Here is a 15,969-nt window from a genome sequence, read left to right as displayed (position 1 = left end):
GTTTCGTTAGGATCGTAACAGAAATCCATACATAAATTGTTAGGATCGTAAGAAAAGCCATGCATGAAATGTGAAATTTCATCTGTGAACATACAAACACTGTTACGATTACAGACTAACATACCTTTTAGAGTTTTTGGCAGTTCTCGCCAACAAACAAAAAAACGTACACCAAACGCCCTTTGAAGAGTGCTATGCGAACAAGAATAACACAGTATTTTTAAATAACATTTTAAAAACTGAAGTCAGGGAAACCAGAAAGAGGTATCCTGCACGTTTTCAAGTAAAGTCTTCATTCTCTATTACTCCTCAGCTGAGTTTACTTCACATTTAAGTAGCTAATGTAATAGATTTGTTTGCCAGCGCATGTCTCGATAGCACTAGCTGTATTATGCCTACAACAGGGAAGTTTCAGTCCACTTGGTGTATCTTTACAGCATGGGCATATCACTGGTTGATGTGGACATCCCCATGCATGCACCTTATCAAAATGACTAATTCAATATTGCACCATCCCATTCTCTGGGCTCTGTCTGCAATCATACCCAGTAGTATATACCAGGAATAATMAAATAATAATAGATGTTTGTTGAATCTGTGAATTATGCATGACCACTGGAGTCTTTGCCACTCATTTTTTTAAATGTACACTAACGGTCAAAAGTGTTTGGACACCTACTCATTCAAGGGTTTTTTACTATTTGCTATATTGTAGAATAATAGTGAAGACATCAACTATGAAATAACACATATGGAATAATGTCGTAACCAAAAAAGTGTTAAATAAATAAAAATATATTTGAGATTTTTCAAATAGCCTCCCTTTGCCTTGACCGCTTTGCACACGCTTGGAATTCTCTCAACCAGCTTCATGAGGTAGTCACCTGGAATGCATTTCAATTAACCGGTGTACCTTAAAAGTTCATTTGTGGAAATTCTTTCCTTTAATGCGTTTGAGCCAATCCGTTGTGATAAGGTAGGGGGGTATACAGAAGATAGCCCTATTTGGTAAAAGTCCAAGTCCACATTATGGCAAGAACAGCTCAAATAAGCAAAGAGAAACGACAGTCCATCATTACTTTAAGACATAAAGGTCAGTCAATCTAGAACATTCAAGTGCAGTCACAAGAACCATCAAGTGCTATGATGAAACTGGCTCTCATGAGGACCGCCACAGGAAAGGAAGACCCACAGTTACCTCTGCTGCAGAGGACAAGTTCATTAGAGTTAACTGCTGTTGACACTGATTTATTTAGAAGTCAATGCARACTTAACCAGTATGGCTACCACAGCATTCTGCAGCGATACGCCATCCTTTCTGGTTTGCGCTGGGTGGGACTATCACTTGTTTTTCAACAGGACAATGACCCAACACACCTCCAGGCTGTGTAAGGGCTATTTTACAAAGAAGAAGAGTGATGGAGTGCTGCATCAGATAACCTGGCCTCCACAATCCCCTGACCTCAACCTAATTGAGATGGTTTGGGATGAGTCGGACCGCAGAGTGAAGGAAAAGCAGCCAACAAGTGCTCAGCATATGTGGGAACTCCTTCAAGACTGTTGGAAAAGCATTCTAGGTGAAGTTGGTTGAGAGAATGCCAAGCGTGTGTAAAGCTGTCATCAAGACAAAGGGTGGCTATTTGAAGAATCTCAAATACAAAATATATTTTGATTTAACACTTTTTTGGTTACTACCTGATTCCATATGTGTTATTTCATAGTTTTGATGTCTTCACTATTACTCTACAATGTAGAAAATAGTTKAAATAAAGAAAAACCCTTGAATMAGTAGGTGTTCTAAGATTTTTGACCGGTGGTGTATTTCATCACTCAAAATCTTGCCAAAGCATATTTTGTAGGAGGGGTTAATATGAATTCAAAATAATTTGACATGATTTAGATGAATCGGGGTCATGAACATACGGACTTTGAAATGAACAAGGGAGAGGTTAAACGTAGGCTAAGTCTGGCATAAGCATATTCCCACACTTTACAATAACTCTGTTGCGGTGGTCTTAGGTAGTCTCCGTATAGGTTATTCCCTCCATTGCGACACTGCTGCCCGGTTGAAGAGCTTGTGATCTCCATGCAGCACCATGCGCCTTCGGAAAAGCACCCCTCAGCCTCAGAAGATGCTCTTCTGGAGGCATGCAGCCATAGTCATACCCTAATCTAGGCCTATTTGCCTACTAGACAAAAAGTGCAGCACATGCATGCAACTCATAATTCCAACATATTTGAACGTTTAATTCATCCTTCATTCAGTTCAGCCAGTCAGTATGTCATCCATTCAGTCATTTGTCTGAGTTGTAATAGGAACTACATCAAAGAAGATAGAACATATCCCTTTGTTGAATAGGCTGTTGATAGTCTTGACCATTTGGGACCCCTTGGCTATTTCGCTCAGGACAGGTTATAGCCTAGACTTAATCGATATTTTGTTCTATCTCATTTATTGATATGGATATAGCCTCTGTGTGATGGGGTACAAGTGGAATTCGCAAATACAACAGTCAAAATGCCTAATATAAAGCCTAGAGTCTGTGCTCCCAAATACTGGAAAACGTGTKATTCACCAGGTTACATGATCACCATAGTTAGCCCCACGCGGCTATAAAAATCAATTATGAAATTATTTGGCCATTAAATAGCACACAACAGCATGGATTATTTAGACAGTGGAGTAGGCCTGGCCTAAATCATATTTACTTTATATTATGCAGCACAGGCGGTTATTCTAGACAAAGCTCTTCTGTGTCTTTTAAAGTATAATTCTCTACTGATATAACGTTGTTATCGAATGCCGTTCTAACACAAGCTCTAAACTGTTATTTTGGAAATTAAACCGGAAGCTGTAAAGCAACTCTAACGTCAGGGCTAAAAGTGCTTGGTTGACTAGCTAACTTCGACTAGCTACGTTCGGTTCATGTCCTTTGCAGATGCCACATTCCTGACAAAYGTTTGTATGTATAAAAAAGATCTGTAACCGAGTAAAGGGAGACATAAAGTAAGAATTTATCTTGTAAATGTTCATTCATAGTCGTAACATAAGGTTTGTACGTTTTACAGATCTAATTGAACAGTTCCGTTTCATGTTTCACAATGGTTTTTCTTACGATCCTAACAATTTACGTATGGATTTTCTTACGATCCTAACAATACGTACGTTCAACCTTTTGGCAGCTATCTGGCTCCATAGCGTTTATTCAAGAATTGTGGCACTGACGGAGTTGAGGAAGAGGCGAAGTGAGAGGATTTACTCCGCCCAAAATCTGTCTATGTGAGATAAGCCCTTTTTTGTATGGAGGTCTATGCGAGAGTGTTAAATTATTTGATAAGAGTATAGGTTTTGTGATGTTTAGTCAGTTAAAAATGTACTGATATAAGAGGTTGCATGTGGCATTTTGTCAACTTTGAGAAAAACMACTTTGTTGTGCCTGTTGTTCACACGCGTACCTGCCCTCTCATTGGCTAGAATGGTCCCTCTGACCTGACCTCACTTACCCTCACTCATCGAGGAAGTACTGTAGGGAAGATGACTGTTTATCTTATATGCATAGTCACTTTAACTATACATTCATGTACATACTACCTCAATTGGCTCGACCAACCAGTGCTCCCGCACATTGGCCAACCGGGCTATCTGCGTTGTGTCCCACCACCCGCCAACCCCTCTTTTTACGCTACTGCTACTCTCTGTTCATCATATATGCATAGTCACTTTAACCATACCTACATGTACATACTACCTCAATAAGCCTGACTAACCGGTGTCTGTATATAGCCTTGCTACTGTTATTTTCAAATGTCTTTTTACTGTTGTTTTATTTCTTTACTTACCTACACACACACACTCACAAAAAAAACACACATGCCTTTTTTTCGCACTATTGTTTAGAGCCTGTAAGTAAGCATTTCACTGTAAGGTGTACCTGTTGTATTCGGCGCACGTGACAAATAAACTTTGATTTGACATYACGGAAATGTATGTTCTGTTTGAAAGTGATGGCGGGTGGGTAAAGATGAGCGTGAGAACGAATGGGCTACAATCGTGAAAAAGAAAGGAAACTAATTAAGTGACGTTGTGATAGAAACTAAGATATTCCTAGATTTGTTTATAGTAGGAGTCTTGGATCAATATTACCTGGGAGATCCGTTTGAAGTCACGAAGAGTAACGTATCATGGATGCGTAGAGTGAGGTGGCATATGTGAGAGTCACAAGAGCTGATCTTATTCAGATTTTCTGTGTGTCCGCGGAACGGAAGAAGCTTGCATTCTGCCTCCAAAAGATTTTTGAATGGAATGTTTTGTATATGTATTTCCAAAGCAGGGTGCCGGTCAAGGGTGTTATCTCTTGGGATGCAGATAATATACCTGAGGAAGTAGGTGAAGTGATTGGTGCAGGCCGACTGACATGTATGGTGGATGGAGTAAGGAAACCCACTTCATCCAAATTATTGTTTTTGATAAGTCTCTCCCTTCTCATGTAAAGCTTTATGACATACCATGTAAGCGCTTATGTGCACAAGCCCCTACAAAGATTTGGGCATGTATCAAGTGTATGCAGATGGGAAGAATATCAAATGTCAGATGAGGTTATATGCTGCAACTGTGGAGACTGCACCAGTGAATGTTTCTCGGCAATCAAGGGCTCCTGATATATTACTTGTGAAAAAGGTGGACTTCGTAGCGTTTATTGCAATGGTCATAAACTTCACAGCACAAACAAAGAAGAAATCAAAGAAAATTGGAATCATTGTGAGTGCAGCAGAACGTTTTTTGGGACTCAGCCAAGGCGTTGCATAAAATCSTGTCAAAGGATGTTCTGCCCTCACAGGCCCCTGAGCCTGTGTCGGGATGTGACTCGAATTGGAATGTGTTTATTTTTGTATGAGGTCGTTTTTACCCCTCTCCTATAATGAATATTTTTTTTATATAGTTTACCATCCATACAGTAGGTGGGGGCATTCACCTCTAATGCTTGTTTGCGGGCTGCCATAACACCATAGAAGTAGAAGAAGAAGCGCGGCCACTCGGCTATCTTCTTTGAGGAAGTGCATGTGCAAAACGTAAACAAAGTGTGTTGCGTAATCTCACCCAATTGCCATTTTTCGTGCAAATGTCTGTAATCCGAATGAGAGTAGGCTACGACAAAACAACAGGCATTACCAGGTAGTAAGAACATTGTAAATGTATTATTTGTTCTATATTTTAATCGGTTGTAATCCTAAACACAGATACAATAGCTAGCTAACGTTAGCTAGCTAATTTAAAGGAACTACGTTAATTGCTAGCTAATAACTGGGGTAGCTAACTTCTCATCTAATGTGTAAAAACATTCCTAACATTCCGAAATGTCAATTCAGAGAACACAATGTAACGTTGAACGTTTGCAATTCAGAGTGTTGTTTGCATGCAACTACTATATACTGTAACGATCAAGCTAGTTAGCAGGGGAGTTAGGTTAGCAAATATTGATATCCGAAATTACCAGTGGTGGAAAAYGTACCCAATTGTCATACAAGAGTAAAAGTAAAGATACRTTAATAGAAAATGACTCAAGTAAAAGTGAAAGTCACCCAGTAAAATACTACTTGAGTAAAAGTCTAAAAGTATCTGTTTTGAAATATTCTTAAGTATCAAAAGTACTAGTAAAAGTATAAATAATGTCAAATTCCGTATATTAAGCAAACCAGACAGCACCATTTTCTTGTATTTTTAAAGTTACGGATAGCCTGAGGCTATCTCCAACACTCAGACATTAATTTACAAATGAAGCATTTGTGTTTAGTGAGTCCTCCAGATCAGAAGCAGTACTAGGGATGACCTAGGGATGTTCTCTTGATAAGTGTGTGAATTTGATCTTTTTCCTCTCCTGCTAAGCATTCAAAATGTAACGAGTACTTTTGGGTATCAGGGAAATATATGGAGTAAAAAGTACAATATTGTCATTAGGATTGTAGTGAAGTAAAAGTTGTCAAAAATATAAATAGTAAAGTACAGATACCCCCAAAAACTTCTAAAGTAGTACTTTTTAAAGTATTTTTACTTAAGTACTTTACACCACTAGAAATGACGTCATGAGCAGTGGACCCTATTTCACACTAGCTAGCAAGCTAGGGTTCCTGTCTTGACATTCAATACTTTTTTATTTTATTCAGACAACATATTGCTGTGCTTTCATGTCATTTGTTGTTTGTTGTTGTTTGTAACGTTATCATGATTCCATGAGTTTGTTGTTTGTAACGTTATCATAATTCCATGATTTTGCAGCTGGTGAGATTATGGAGAATGACGATGATACCAAAGAAGACCCCCAGTCACAAGTCAAGAACTCAGTCAGCATGGAGGAGAACTGCTGCAACAAAGACACTTTCAGGTTTGAATGTCTCCTTGTGGTCATATGAGCTCCGGCTAACAACTTTGATTAGAGAACATGTTTTGTGCTTAAGGAGCCACTGCACATTTAATTTGTTTATGGTCAATGGACACTGCACACCCAGAGTCATATTCAGCAATGCAGGCAGCATTGCATTTGAACTGACAAAGAACTGCACATGGTTGGATTGTTAGTTATCTGATATCTGTGCAGGCAATTCAAAAATGTAATTCTAGTGCATGCACACAGGCATACTATTTCCTTATTAGGTCTGTATTCCCCCAGACAGAACACAGTTTAACCTCACATTGTCTGCCAGTGCCAGCACCCAATACAAAGCTGAGAGCATAATACATTAGTATTATTGTGATTAGGTTTGGCAGTGCATTGCATTCCCACACATATTAGAGAAATATTCCACGTCACTCTTTCCAAATCAGAGGAAAGTTCAGTAAAGCAGATGATTGGGCCCCAAAGTCTACCACCACCACTGCCACTTTGTGTTTCTCTTTAAGCCTTGCTCAAAGTTTTGTCATTGTGGACTGGTGTTAAGCAAATTATTACAGACTAAGTTAACATTAAGGGGTTGTTTTCACATAGTGGGTCTCATGTGGCCCCTTCTTGATTCTGCTTAGCCCGTAATCCTTCTCAGTCTACTTCAGACCCTCCAAAAATATTCTCATGTCTCTCATTCACTTCCAGAGGCTGGATTTTATGTAAGGCATCATTGCTCCGTCTAAAGTATACATTAGTCTTTAGATATGTCCTAGCTGCTCTTCTTCCACCTGTTATACCGTAAGGAATTCCAAGACAGGACCTTTGGTGAATCTGTAGCCATTTCTGTGCTTTTGTGACAGCAGGAGTTCGGTATGGTCTTTCATATCAAATTCAGACTCTCACATGATGCCAAGGGGAAGTGCTGTGATGAAGGTCTCCCTTTGATGGATCTTGGAACAAGAAAGAATCACCAAGGACATACATCTGCAGTTAGACCACTGTAGAAGACCCTGCCTATGATCTCTGCAAATATTCAAGTATCCAAATCTCCATTAAAGGACAAACTAATGATCTGCAGTGAAATGTTCCCCTTGTAAACAAGGAAGAATCACCTGCCTTTCTGAACTGCTCATCGCAACAGTTTAGTTCTCCATATTTTCTTCCTCTCTTCCCGACACTGAGATTCCTTCCAGAAGATCACCCACAATGGATGAGACCCGCCGGTTGTTCGTTTCGCCCGGAGGCTCTGCCAACCTGTCCTCGGGCAGCCGCCTGCTGCTGCGCCAGCGCCTCGCCCAGCTCATGACCTGCGTGGATGACCTGGACCCCTCGCCCCAGCTCCAAGAGCAGATGGTAGGCAGCTTGGACAACACCTTCCTCATCTGTGGTAAAAGGGCCAACCGGCTCAAGAAAGAGAACTTCAGGTGGACATGATAGGCTTTGCAGGGTTCCTCTTTTCTGTTCTCTTTGGCCTTATTTCAACTTGACTTCCACTTTCTCTGTCTTTATAACATCATATGATTTGTTTTTAATCAAAATGCATTGCATATGGTTCTTCGTTGCAAGGGTTTAGTTGATGAACACAAAGTATCGTAAGACTAGATACTAATGATTCTTCTTGACTAAAATGTACAGCAATGACTTCCCCATTTTAGTCCAAATTTGTCTGTCTTTATCTGAGTGCAGAGGGTCTGAGTTGGTGGAGAAGTTAGACATGTTTTTCATGTCTTGATTTTAAGGCTTTGGAGTGGACCCTTGTTTGATCAGCCTCTTGAGCTCAGAGCAGGCAGTGTGTGGCGGTCTCTTCCGTTCTGGATCGTAATCTCTGGCATGCTTATCTTTTTTTGGATTTGATAACACAAAATGCCCTTTTGTTAACAGAACTGAAAGGTTATGATGTTAGAACCATAGAGATCATAAGTCAATGTTCAGTGTTCAATTCATCCTGTGCTTAGGACATGGAAAGGGATTGGCTTAGTTTCTCGTTGAGAAGTGTTCTTCATTCACAGTATCTGAATTGATATAGGCTACGGTTAGAGATATGAATAGGCTTCATCAACCACCACTGTCCATTCAAGACTGGCTAAACATGATGTTGTTGTGTAACTAAATAAGCTTCTGAAAGTTGCAGTCCCATTTGTCAGGCTTTTGCTCAAATGAGTTTTGTGGAAAACTGCTGTGCAAGTGAATCATGATCTGCTGTACTCTCTCGCTCTCGCTCCCTCTCCCTTTCTTGCTCTCTCTTGCTTTCCATCGCCCCCTCTCTAACCACTCCCTCTCTTTCTCTCTCTCTCGATCCCTCCAGGCTTCACATGGTCACGTGGAATGTTGCTACAGCTGATCCTCCAGATGATATCAGCTCCTTGCTTCACCTGAACTCCCCAAAGACCCCAGACCTCTACGTGATTGGGTGGGGTTGCGGAGCTACTGCATGCTGATTGGATATTGATTAAGACACAGTACAATGGCATGACAGGAAAATATATATTTTTTTCTAAGTGGTATGGTGAAAATGCTTCAGTAAGTTTATTTGTATAATACTAATGTTACAGGCAACAATAGTGTGTGTGTGTGTGTGTGTGTGTGTGTGTGTGTGTGTGTGTGTTTTATAGTCTCCAGGAGGTGTACTCTGCTCCTCACAGGTTCATCATAGACATAGCCGTTGAGGACTCCTGGAGCCATCTCTTCATGTCCAGCCTGGCACCACGAGGCTACCTGAAGGTACAACAGTGGGACAATATGACTTCATAACACTAATAATACCACTCCAGCACCATAGACCGGTTTTAACTAGTTTCATGCCACCAACCTTAGTCTGAGGCAACAGAAGAATGTGCTCCCAACATAGTTTGTCCTCAGTTTATTTTCACCTCCTTGTCTTTCAAAGTAATATCATTTGCTTGTTATGTGCCACTCTGCTTCCACACTTCTGATTCTGCCTTTTTGTCTTTCTCCAGGATACTTAAAGAGCCTGAAAATAGGCCAGGTTTAGATGAAGCGATCTCAGGGTGTCTGCTATCTTGTTGTGTTGCAGGTGTCCTCCATCCGCATGCAGGGCCTCCTACTGCTGTTCTTCTCCAAACTGGCCCACGTTCCATTCATTAGAGACATCCAGGACACCTACTCTCGCACAGGCATCTCCGGCTACTGGGTAAGATCAGGCTCAGGGGATGTTATTAGTTATTATGACAGCTTATAGCGAGTGTTATAATGCACTAAAAGTGTCATAAATGCACCTATAAGGCATTGTGTGTGAGCCTCACGTAAAAAAGGGCTTTTCATAAATTTGATTGATTGACCTTGTGCCCAACAGGGGAATAAAGGCGGGGTGTCCATCCGCCTGTCTTTCTACGGCCACATGCTCTGCTTCCTCAACTGTCACCTGGCGGCACACATGCAGTACGCCTCGCAGCGCGTCGACGAGTTCGAGTACATCCTGGACACGCAGACCTTCGACCCCAAAAAGACACCGCAAATCCTCGACCACAAGTCAGTATACATTAAACGCAGTTGAGTGTGTGTTTTCCTATATTCACACAGTTGCTGCTTCGGTATTATAAATGGAGGAGCTTGACATCTGCTTGTAATATGATTTTAAGTACTACTGTGCTCTCTCTGTGTTGAATGTTCACATTGGCCCCTCTCTCTCTCTCTCTCTCTCAGGCTGGTCTTTTGGTTTGGGGATTTGAACTTCCGCATCCAAGATCACGGCATGCATTTTTTGCGCAACTGCATCACCAGCCATAAGTTCAACTTGCTGTGGAGCAAAGACCAGGTCAGACTCATGAGGGTTGCATTTGTTTTGCTCTATCTTGGACAATACAGTACTATACATAGATTGGAGAAGGGACCGTGGCTTTTCATTTTACACACGTACAGTTAGCTGTCTTGTTTTCATGCATGTAAGACATGGGATGTACAAATGGCACCCTGTTCACTTCATTGTGCACTACTTTTGACCAGGGCCCATAGGGCTCTGATCCAAAAGAAGTGCAAGTAGTGCACTATAAAGGGAATAGGGTGCTATTCGGGATGCCGCCATCGTATTTCCTGAGGATGTTGAATGTAATGCTTTTGTTGTCATTCCGTGTGGCTGTATCAGCTGACCATGATGAAGAAGACGGAGGCTCTCCTGCAGGAGTTTGACGAGGGACCTCTGGACTTTCAACCAACCTACAAATTCGACAGGTTCTCTGACTGCTATGACAGCAGGTAATGGCTGACGTGCAATCATAGGCGTATGGGCACACTCGCACACATATCGAGTTATGCGTGCACAAACACAGTCACTGACACACACACTTTCTCTCCTGATCTGTATTAGTCTTTGGCTCTATAAAGCATCACTCTTTCAGACTTGTCACTTTTGTGTCATCTTTTCTGCGTGCTTTTACTGAGCTGCTCCTGCTCTCCTTACAAGACATCATTTTTTTCAAATGCTCAACTCTGCTCTCTTTCGACTTCACAGGCCCCACGGGACATGGCTTGGTTTCCAGTAAGCTGCTCAAAACACCCCTCTCTTAATGCCCCCCCTAATCCCCCTTAAGCAGTATTCTGCTCCTGCACAATAAGCCCACTAAAACGGTTGCAAGGCAGTGACGGAAAGATTTTTGCAATGGAAAGTCAAAATGCCTCTCTCTCCCACAAAATGGTGCCTACAGAACCCCAGACCTTGCTCTCTCTTTGTGTGTGTGTATGCGCTTCTGGGGTTTTCTGCTGATGTGAATGCTGTGTGATAAATACCATAGTTGTCTACAGCTAACACAGTTGTCTCTAACAGTACATACGGTATATCAACGGTATATACGCTTTATTCTGCATATGAAGCCGGTGGAAAATTCCATTGAAGCGTATCAGCATTGTGCGGAGGTGGCTGCCATTCTCAGTGGACACGGTGMTCTGGATTTGTTAAGCCTAATTCATTTAACTCCCACAATACAATTCGCACTCATACGGAGAGAGAGGAGCTTTGCTAGCCGACTGTACCATTGGCTCTGTGTGGGCGTAAGCAGCTGTCAGTTTCTAACAGGCATGGTTACTAGCTATATACAGCACAACCTCCTTTCCTGCTGCTTGGATTGTTCACTATATAGTTGTAATGAATCGCTATATGCAGAGCATTCGGAAAAGTATTCAGACCCCTTGACTTTTTCCACATTTTGTTACGTTACAGCCTTATTCTAAAATTGATTCATTCGTTTTTTTCCCCCTCATCAATCTACACACAATACCCCATAATGACAAAGCAAAAACAGTTTTGTTTTTTAAAATTTTAGCAAATTTATAAAATAATAAAAATGGATATCACATTTATATAAGTATTCAGATCCTTTACTGAGTACTTTGTTGAAGCACCTTTGGCAGAGATTACAGCCTTGACTCTTCTTGGGTATGACGCTACAAGCTTGGCACACCTGTATTTGGGGAGTTTCTCCCATTATTCTCTGCAGATCCTCTCAAGCTCTGTCAGGTTTGATGGGGAGCGTTGCTGCACAGCTATTTTCAGGTCTCTCCAGAGATGTTCGATCGGGTTCAAGTCCGGGCTCTGGCTCGTCCACTCAAGAACATTCAGAGACTTGTCCTGAAGCCACTCCTGCATTGTCTTGGCTGTTTTTCTGGTTTTCATCAAGGATCTCTCTGTACTTTGCACCATTCATCTTTCCCTCGATCCTGACTAGTCTCCCAGTCCCTACCGCTGAAAAACATCACCACAGCATGATGCTGCCACCATGCTTCATGGGACCTTTATATAGACAGGTGTGAGCCTTTCCAAATCATGTCCAATCAATTGAATTTACCACAGGTGGACTCCAATCAAGTTGTAGAAACATCTCAAGGATGATCAATGGAAACAGGATGCACCTGAGCTCAATTTTGAGTCTCATAGCAAAGGGTCTGAATACTTATTTAAACAAGGTATTTCTGTTTTAAATGTTTTATACATTTGCAAAAATGTCTAAAACCCTGTTTTCGCTTTGTCATAATGGGGTATTGTGTGTGTATATTCATGAGGAAAACGATACATTTGATCAATTTTAGAATAAGGCGGTAACGTAATAAAGTGTGTCAAAAGTAAAGGGGTCTGAATACTTTCCAATGCACTGTAGCTGTACAGTATGTATTCCTGTATGGGCGCACGTGTTTGTGTGTGCATCACCTTGTGTTTGTGTGTGTCAGTGTCGTTACTTACGGTATCCACCGCTGTGCACTAATCAGTACAATAGAGAGGGTACTCACTGTATGAGTCACCCAGTGAGACAGAATGGAAAACTAATCCGCTATGAGAGACTACTAATGAGGAATATGAAAGGATACAAAGCAAGCACTGCGGAATCTGATCCATCATGTCGAGCAGACTGAAATAACACGGAGATGGAGGAAACGCTAAAGAAATCCAGCTACCTTATGAGATACCTCATCATACTTTCTCCATCTCCAACACACTCTCTCATGTCATTCTCTTACAGGCTTTGTTCAGATATCCATACTAGCAGACTACTAGAATGATTCAATGTATTGGGCATGCATTCTAAGTGATATACTAGTTCATTTGGAACTCAGTCTTTCTGTTTCTCCACATCTTATTTGTCTCTCGCTAAATCCCTTCGCTTGTCCGTTTGCCGGTTCCTCTCCATCTCTCCCATTCTGACTTAATCATTCTTTCTCTCGCTCTCTCACTAAATCCGTGTCTCTTCTCCCGTCCGCTCGTCTGTCTGTCTGCCCAGTGGTAAGATGCGTAAGCCGGCCTGGACAGACCGGATCCTGTGGAGGGTGAAGCCTAAAGAGACACCCCCAGAGGAGGAGAAGGACGAGGACAGGGACTCTGGTCTGGACGAGAAGAACACCAAGAAGAAGCAGGAGGAGGAGGAAGAGTTCCCTCTGAAACTCAAGCAGGACTCGTACACCAGCAACATGGAGTATGGCGTCAGCGACCACAAGCCTGTCATCGGCATCTTTACCTTGGAGGTGGCTGAGACAGCGGCATTTCCAATTCCCGCATCTGAGACCGTATGAACAGTCTTAAGAGTAGCAGTGCTGATCTAAAACCAGTTCCTTCCTGTCCATATAATGTTATTCATTATGATCTAAGAGGCAACACTTACTGACCCAAGATCAGCACTCCTACTCTGAGGCTCTTTTTGAATACAGGCTCTGGACTGCTTTTCCAATGTGACTCTTGATAGTGAAACCGTGTGATGCAAATATACTGCTTTATACTCCTTCACCCTCTAGCCAATCCTGACTACCTCTTCCCTCCATATGTTCTGTCGTTCCCTCCTGTCTATCCCCACACTGTAGTTGAGGAAGATGTACGAGACGCCGTTGGTGCGCGTGTGTGCCGAGGGTGAATGGAGCGCCGACTTTGACGCCATGGTGATCTACAGCCCCCTCCAGCCCTTCCCTTCTAGCGCCTGGGACTGGATAGGCCTCTACAAGGTCAGAGTCGACTTAACCCTCTGATGTTCTTTTCAATCATAGTCGTACTGTATCATCGACGTGCACTTTTTACAGATGTGTATTTGTGTGTTACAGGTGGGGTTCCGGAGTGTTTCGGACTACATTACCTACACCTGGGTGAAGGATGACGAGGTCTCGTTTAATGACGAGCTCGCCCAGGTAATATGACTGCGTGCGTGTGTCTTTTGTGTTTGATGACATGGAGATGCTTGAATATGTTTCTGTGTTTACCCAGGTCTATGTGAGCAAGGATGAGATTCCGGTGCTGGGAGGGGAGTGCGTGCTCTGCTATTACTGCAGTACACTCCAATGCATTGTGGGTATTAGCTCACCCTTTAAGGTAAGTGCAGGTTTACCGTAAGCCACCAAGAACAGTCCAGACATAGAGAATATACATACGCACACTCATGCATTCACATACATTTTGGGCCAGTTTTCTGGATGCAGCTTCAGCCTAGTCCTATAACTCCTGGACAAAAAATATTGGAGATTCTCCGTTTGAATGTAGAAATGTCTCCGTCTGATTTTAGGTACAAGAGTCCAAAGGGGCCGTTGAGGAAGGTCTAGCACCGGAGAACATCGACGGCCTTGAAAAGGCCACAGCGAGTTAGGACCTGTGAGTGGACCAGACTTTATTGCTGGACCAAACATGCCCACTAACACTGTCTGTCCGTCAATGCTGTTACACATTTGACCTTTGGTGGCCTATCTGCAAGCTGTGGTGCTGCTGAAGTCATGGAATGTTACTTAACTATAGGCCAGTGCACTTTGTTTTTAATGAATCATAACTGTTTCTGTCTTGTTCTCCACTGCCAGTTGTGGCGGCAACAGTAGCCTAGTGGTTATTTCAGTTCTGTTCAGATGTTGATCCCGCTTTTAAAATCAGTCGCAGAGAGAGATTGGCAGCGTCGTTTTAGGAAAGGTTGTGTTTTTGTTCCGTGTATTTATGCTTTTTTTGTGTGTTTTGTCTCTGGATTGATACAGAACTCATTGGACATTGTCAGATGTTCCAGGTAGGTTGTACAGAAGTTGAACATTAACTTCAGAGTRGTGGCTGTTTCACTTGAAAATTTGACCAATCATATAATGGTATCGTTAATACATGAATATGACATTGTTTTAAATAATGGTTCATACATTTACATTTTCCCTTTGCAAACTTAGTCCTCTGCTAAGAAAACGCTTTGTGCTATGCTGTGCTATGCCATTCCGAGAAAAATATTGCACAATTTGTTCTTGTTCACATTCATGACCATGCCCTTTTTATAGATGTGCGTTACTGGTTTAGGTATTTATTGAAGTAATTTTGGTTCAAGTAAGTGTGATTGGGGATGGAAAGTTATCTAAGAAAACAGTGGATTCAACAAGTGCCTCAATGTTAACAACCAGTAAATAACTGTTCAATGGATGCTTTGGTACAAAACTATGGAATTCCTATTTGATTATTTATTGGTGCGTTTGAAAATGATTATATTGTTCTTATTCTTAAAAAATATGCAAGTCTTTCTTGTTCTGTACGCATCAACATTTAATCTATAGAACTTCTTGTACTTTTCTTTGACCAATTTCAGCATAAGCGAGACCTGTTCAAATGTCTTTATTTGCTTATTGAAAACGCTTGTACATTGAAAGATTACTCAAGCCACTTCATTCTGTTTTTACAGTATATTGAAAATTAGGAGTGCTCTATTTTCTCAGTAACGTGGTAAATGAATAAAAACAAATGTTATACTGTAACCTATTTAAAGCTTAAATAAAAAATTCTAAATGATGATGCCTGTCATTTATCACTAGTCTGGAATAGAAATACAATAAGTCATTTTTAAACCTTTGATACAATGTAGTCTACACTGTTTATGTTATTGTAATAAGATTGTTGACTTTAATCTACAAACTATCGTCTTAGCTGGAAACAAGAACTATACATTTAATATAAAAAMAAAGCTTTTTTAAAACATTTTATTAACGGGTATTTGGAAGATTTATGCTAGGATGATAATAATAACGGACATTAGGAACAACAATTCACAACAGTCTCTGAACATCAAAATMATCAAGTATTTTAAACCAGTCAACTGATTTACATTTTAGTCAAAGAGAGAAAAATATAAAAGTAAATAGTTCCAACAGTTAT

General features: G+C 41.3%; 1 protein-coding gene across 8 annotated transcripts; it reads left to right on the top strand.

The window, feature by feature from the left end:
• Nucleotides 1-2,892: 2,892 nt before the first annotated feature.
• LOC111960491 (inositol polyphosphate 5-phosphatase K) lies at nucleotides 2,893-15,607 on the top strand. Of its 8 annotated transcripts, none has more exons than XM_070437973.1 (15): nucleotides 2,940-3,007; nucleotides 3,184-3,280; nucleotides 6,275-6,380; nucleotides 8,683-8,787; nucleotides 8,990-9,098; nucleotides 9,412-9,528; nucleotides 9,691-9,866; nucleotides 10,041-10,152; nucleotides 10,480-10,589; nucleotides 10,846-10,872; nucleotides 13,103-13,343; nucleotides 13,677-13,814; nucleotides 13,911-13,994; nucleotides 14,071-14,175; nucleotides 14,366-15,607. In XM_070437973.1, exons 3-15 carry the CDS (start codon nucleotides 6,286-6,288, stop codon nucleotides 14,444-14,446), a joined length of 1,500 nt encoding a protein of 499 aa, XP_070294074.1. In that variant the 5' UTR covers nucleotides 2,940-3,007; nucleotides 3,184-3,280; nucleotides 6,275-6,285; the 3' UTR covers nucleotides 14,447-15,607. The 8 variants fall into 8 exon arrangements, with proteins under 8 accessions (XP_070294085.1, XP_070294074.1, XP_070294079.1 ...); XM_070437985.1 differs by lacking the exons at nucleotides 2,940-3,007; nucleotides 3,184-3,280 and adding exons at nucleotides 5,024-5,173; nucleotides 7,241-7,730; XM_070437984.1 differs by lacking the exon at nucleotides 3,184-3,280 and having other exon boundaries at nucleotides 2,893-2,959.
• The last annotated feature ends 362 nt before the right edge of the window (nucleotides 15,608-15,969 follow it).

The sequence above is a fragment of the Salvelinus sp. IW2-2015 genome, linkage group LG4p (genome assembly GCF_002910315.2).
Source record: "Salvelinus sp. IW2-2015 linkage group LG4p, ASM291031v2, whole genome shotgun sequence".
NCBI lineage: Eukaryota > Metazoa > Chordata > Actinopteri > Salmoniformes > Salmonidae > Salvelinus > Salvelinus sp. IW2-2015.
This window is presented reverse-complemented; position numbering and strand designations above follow the sequence as displayed.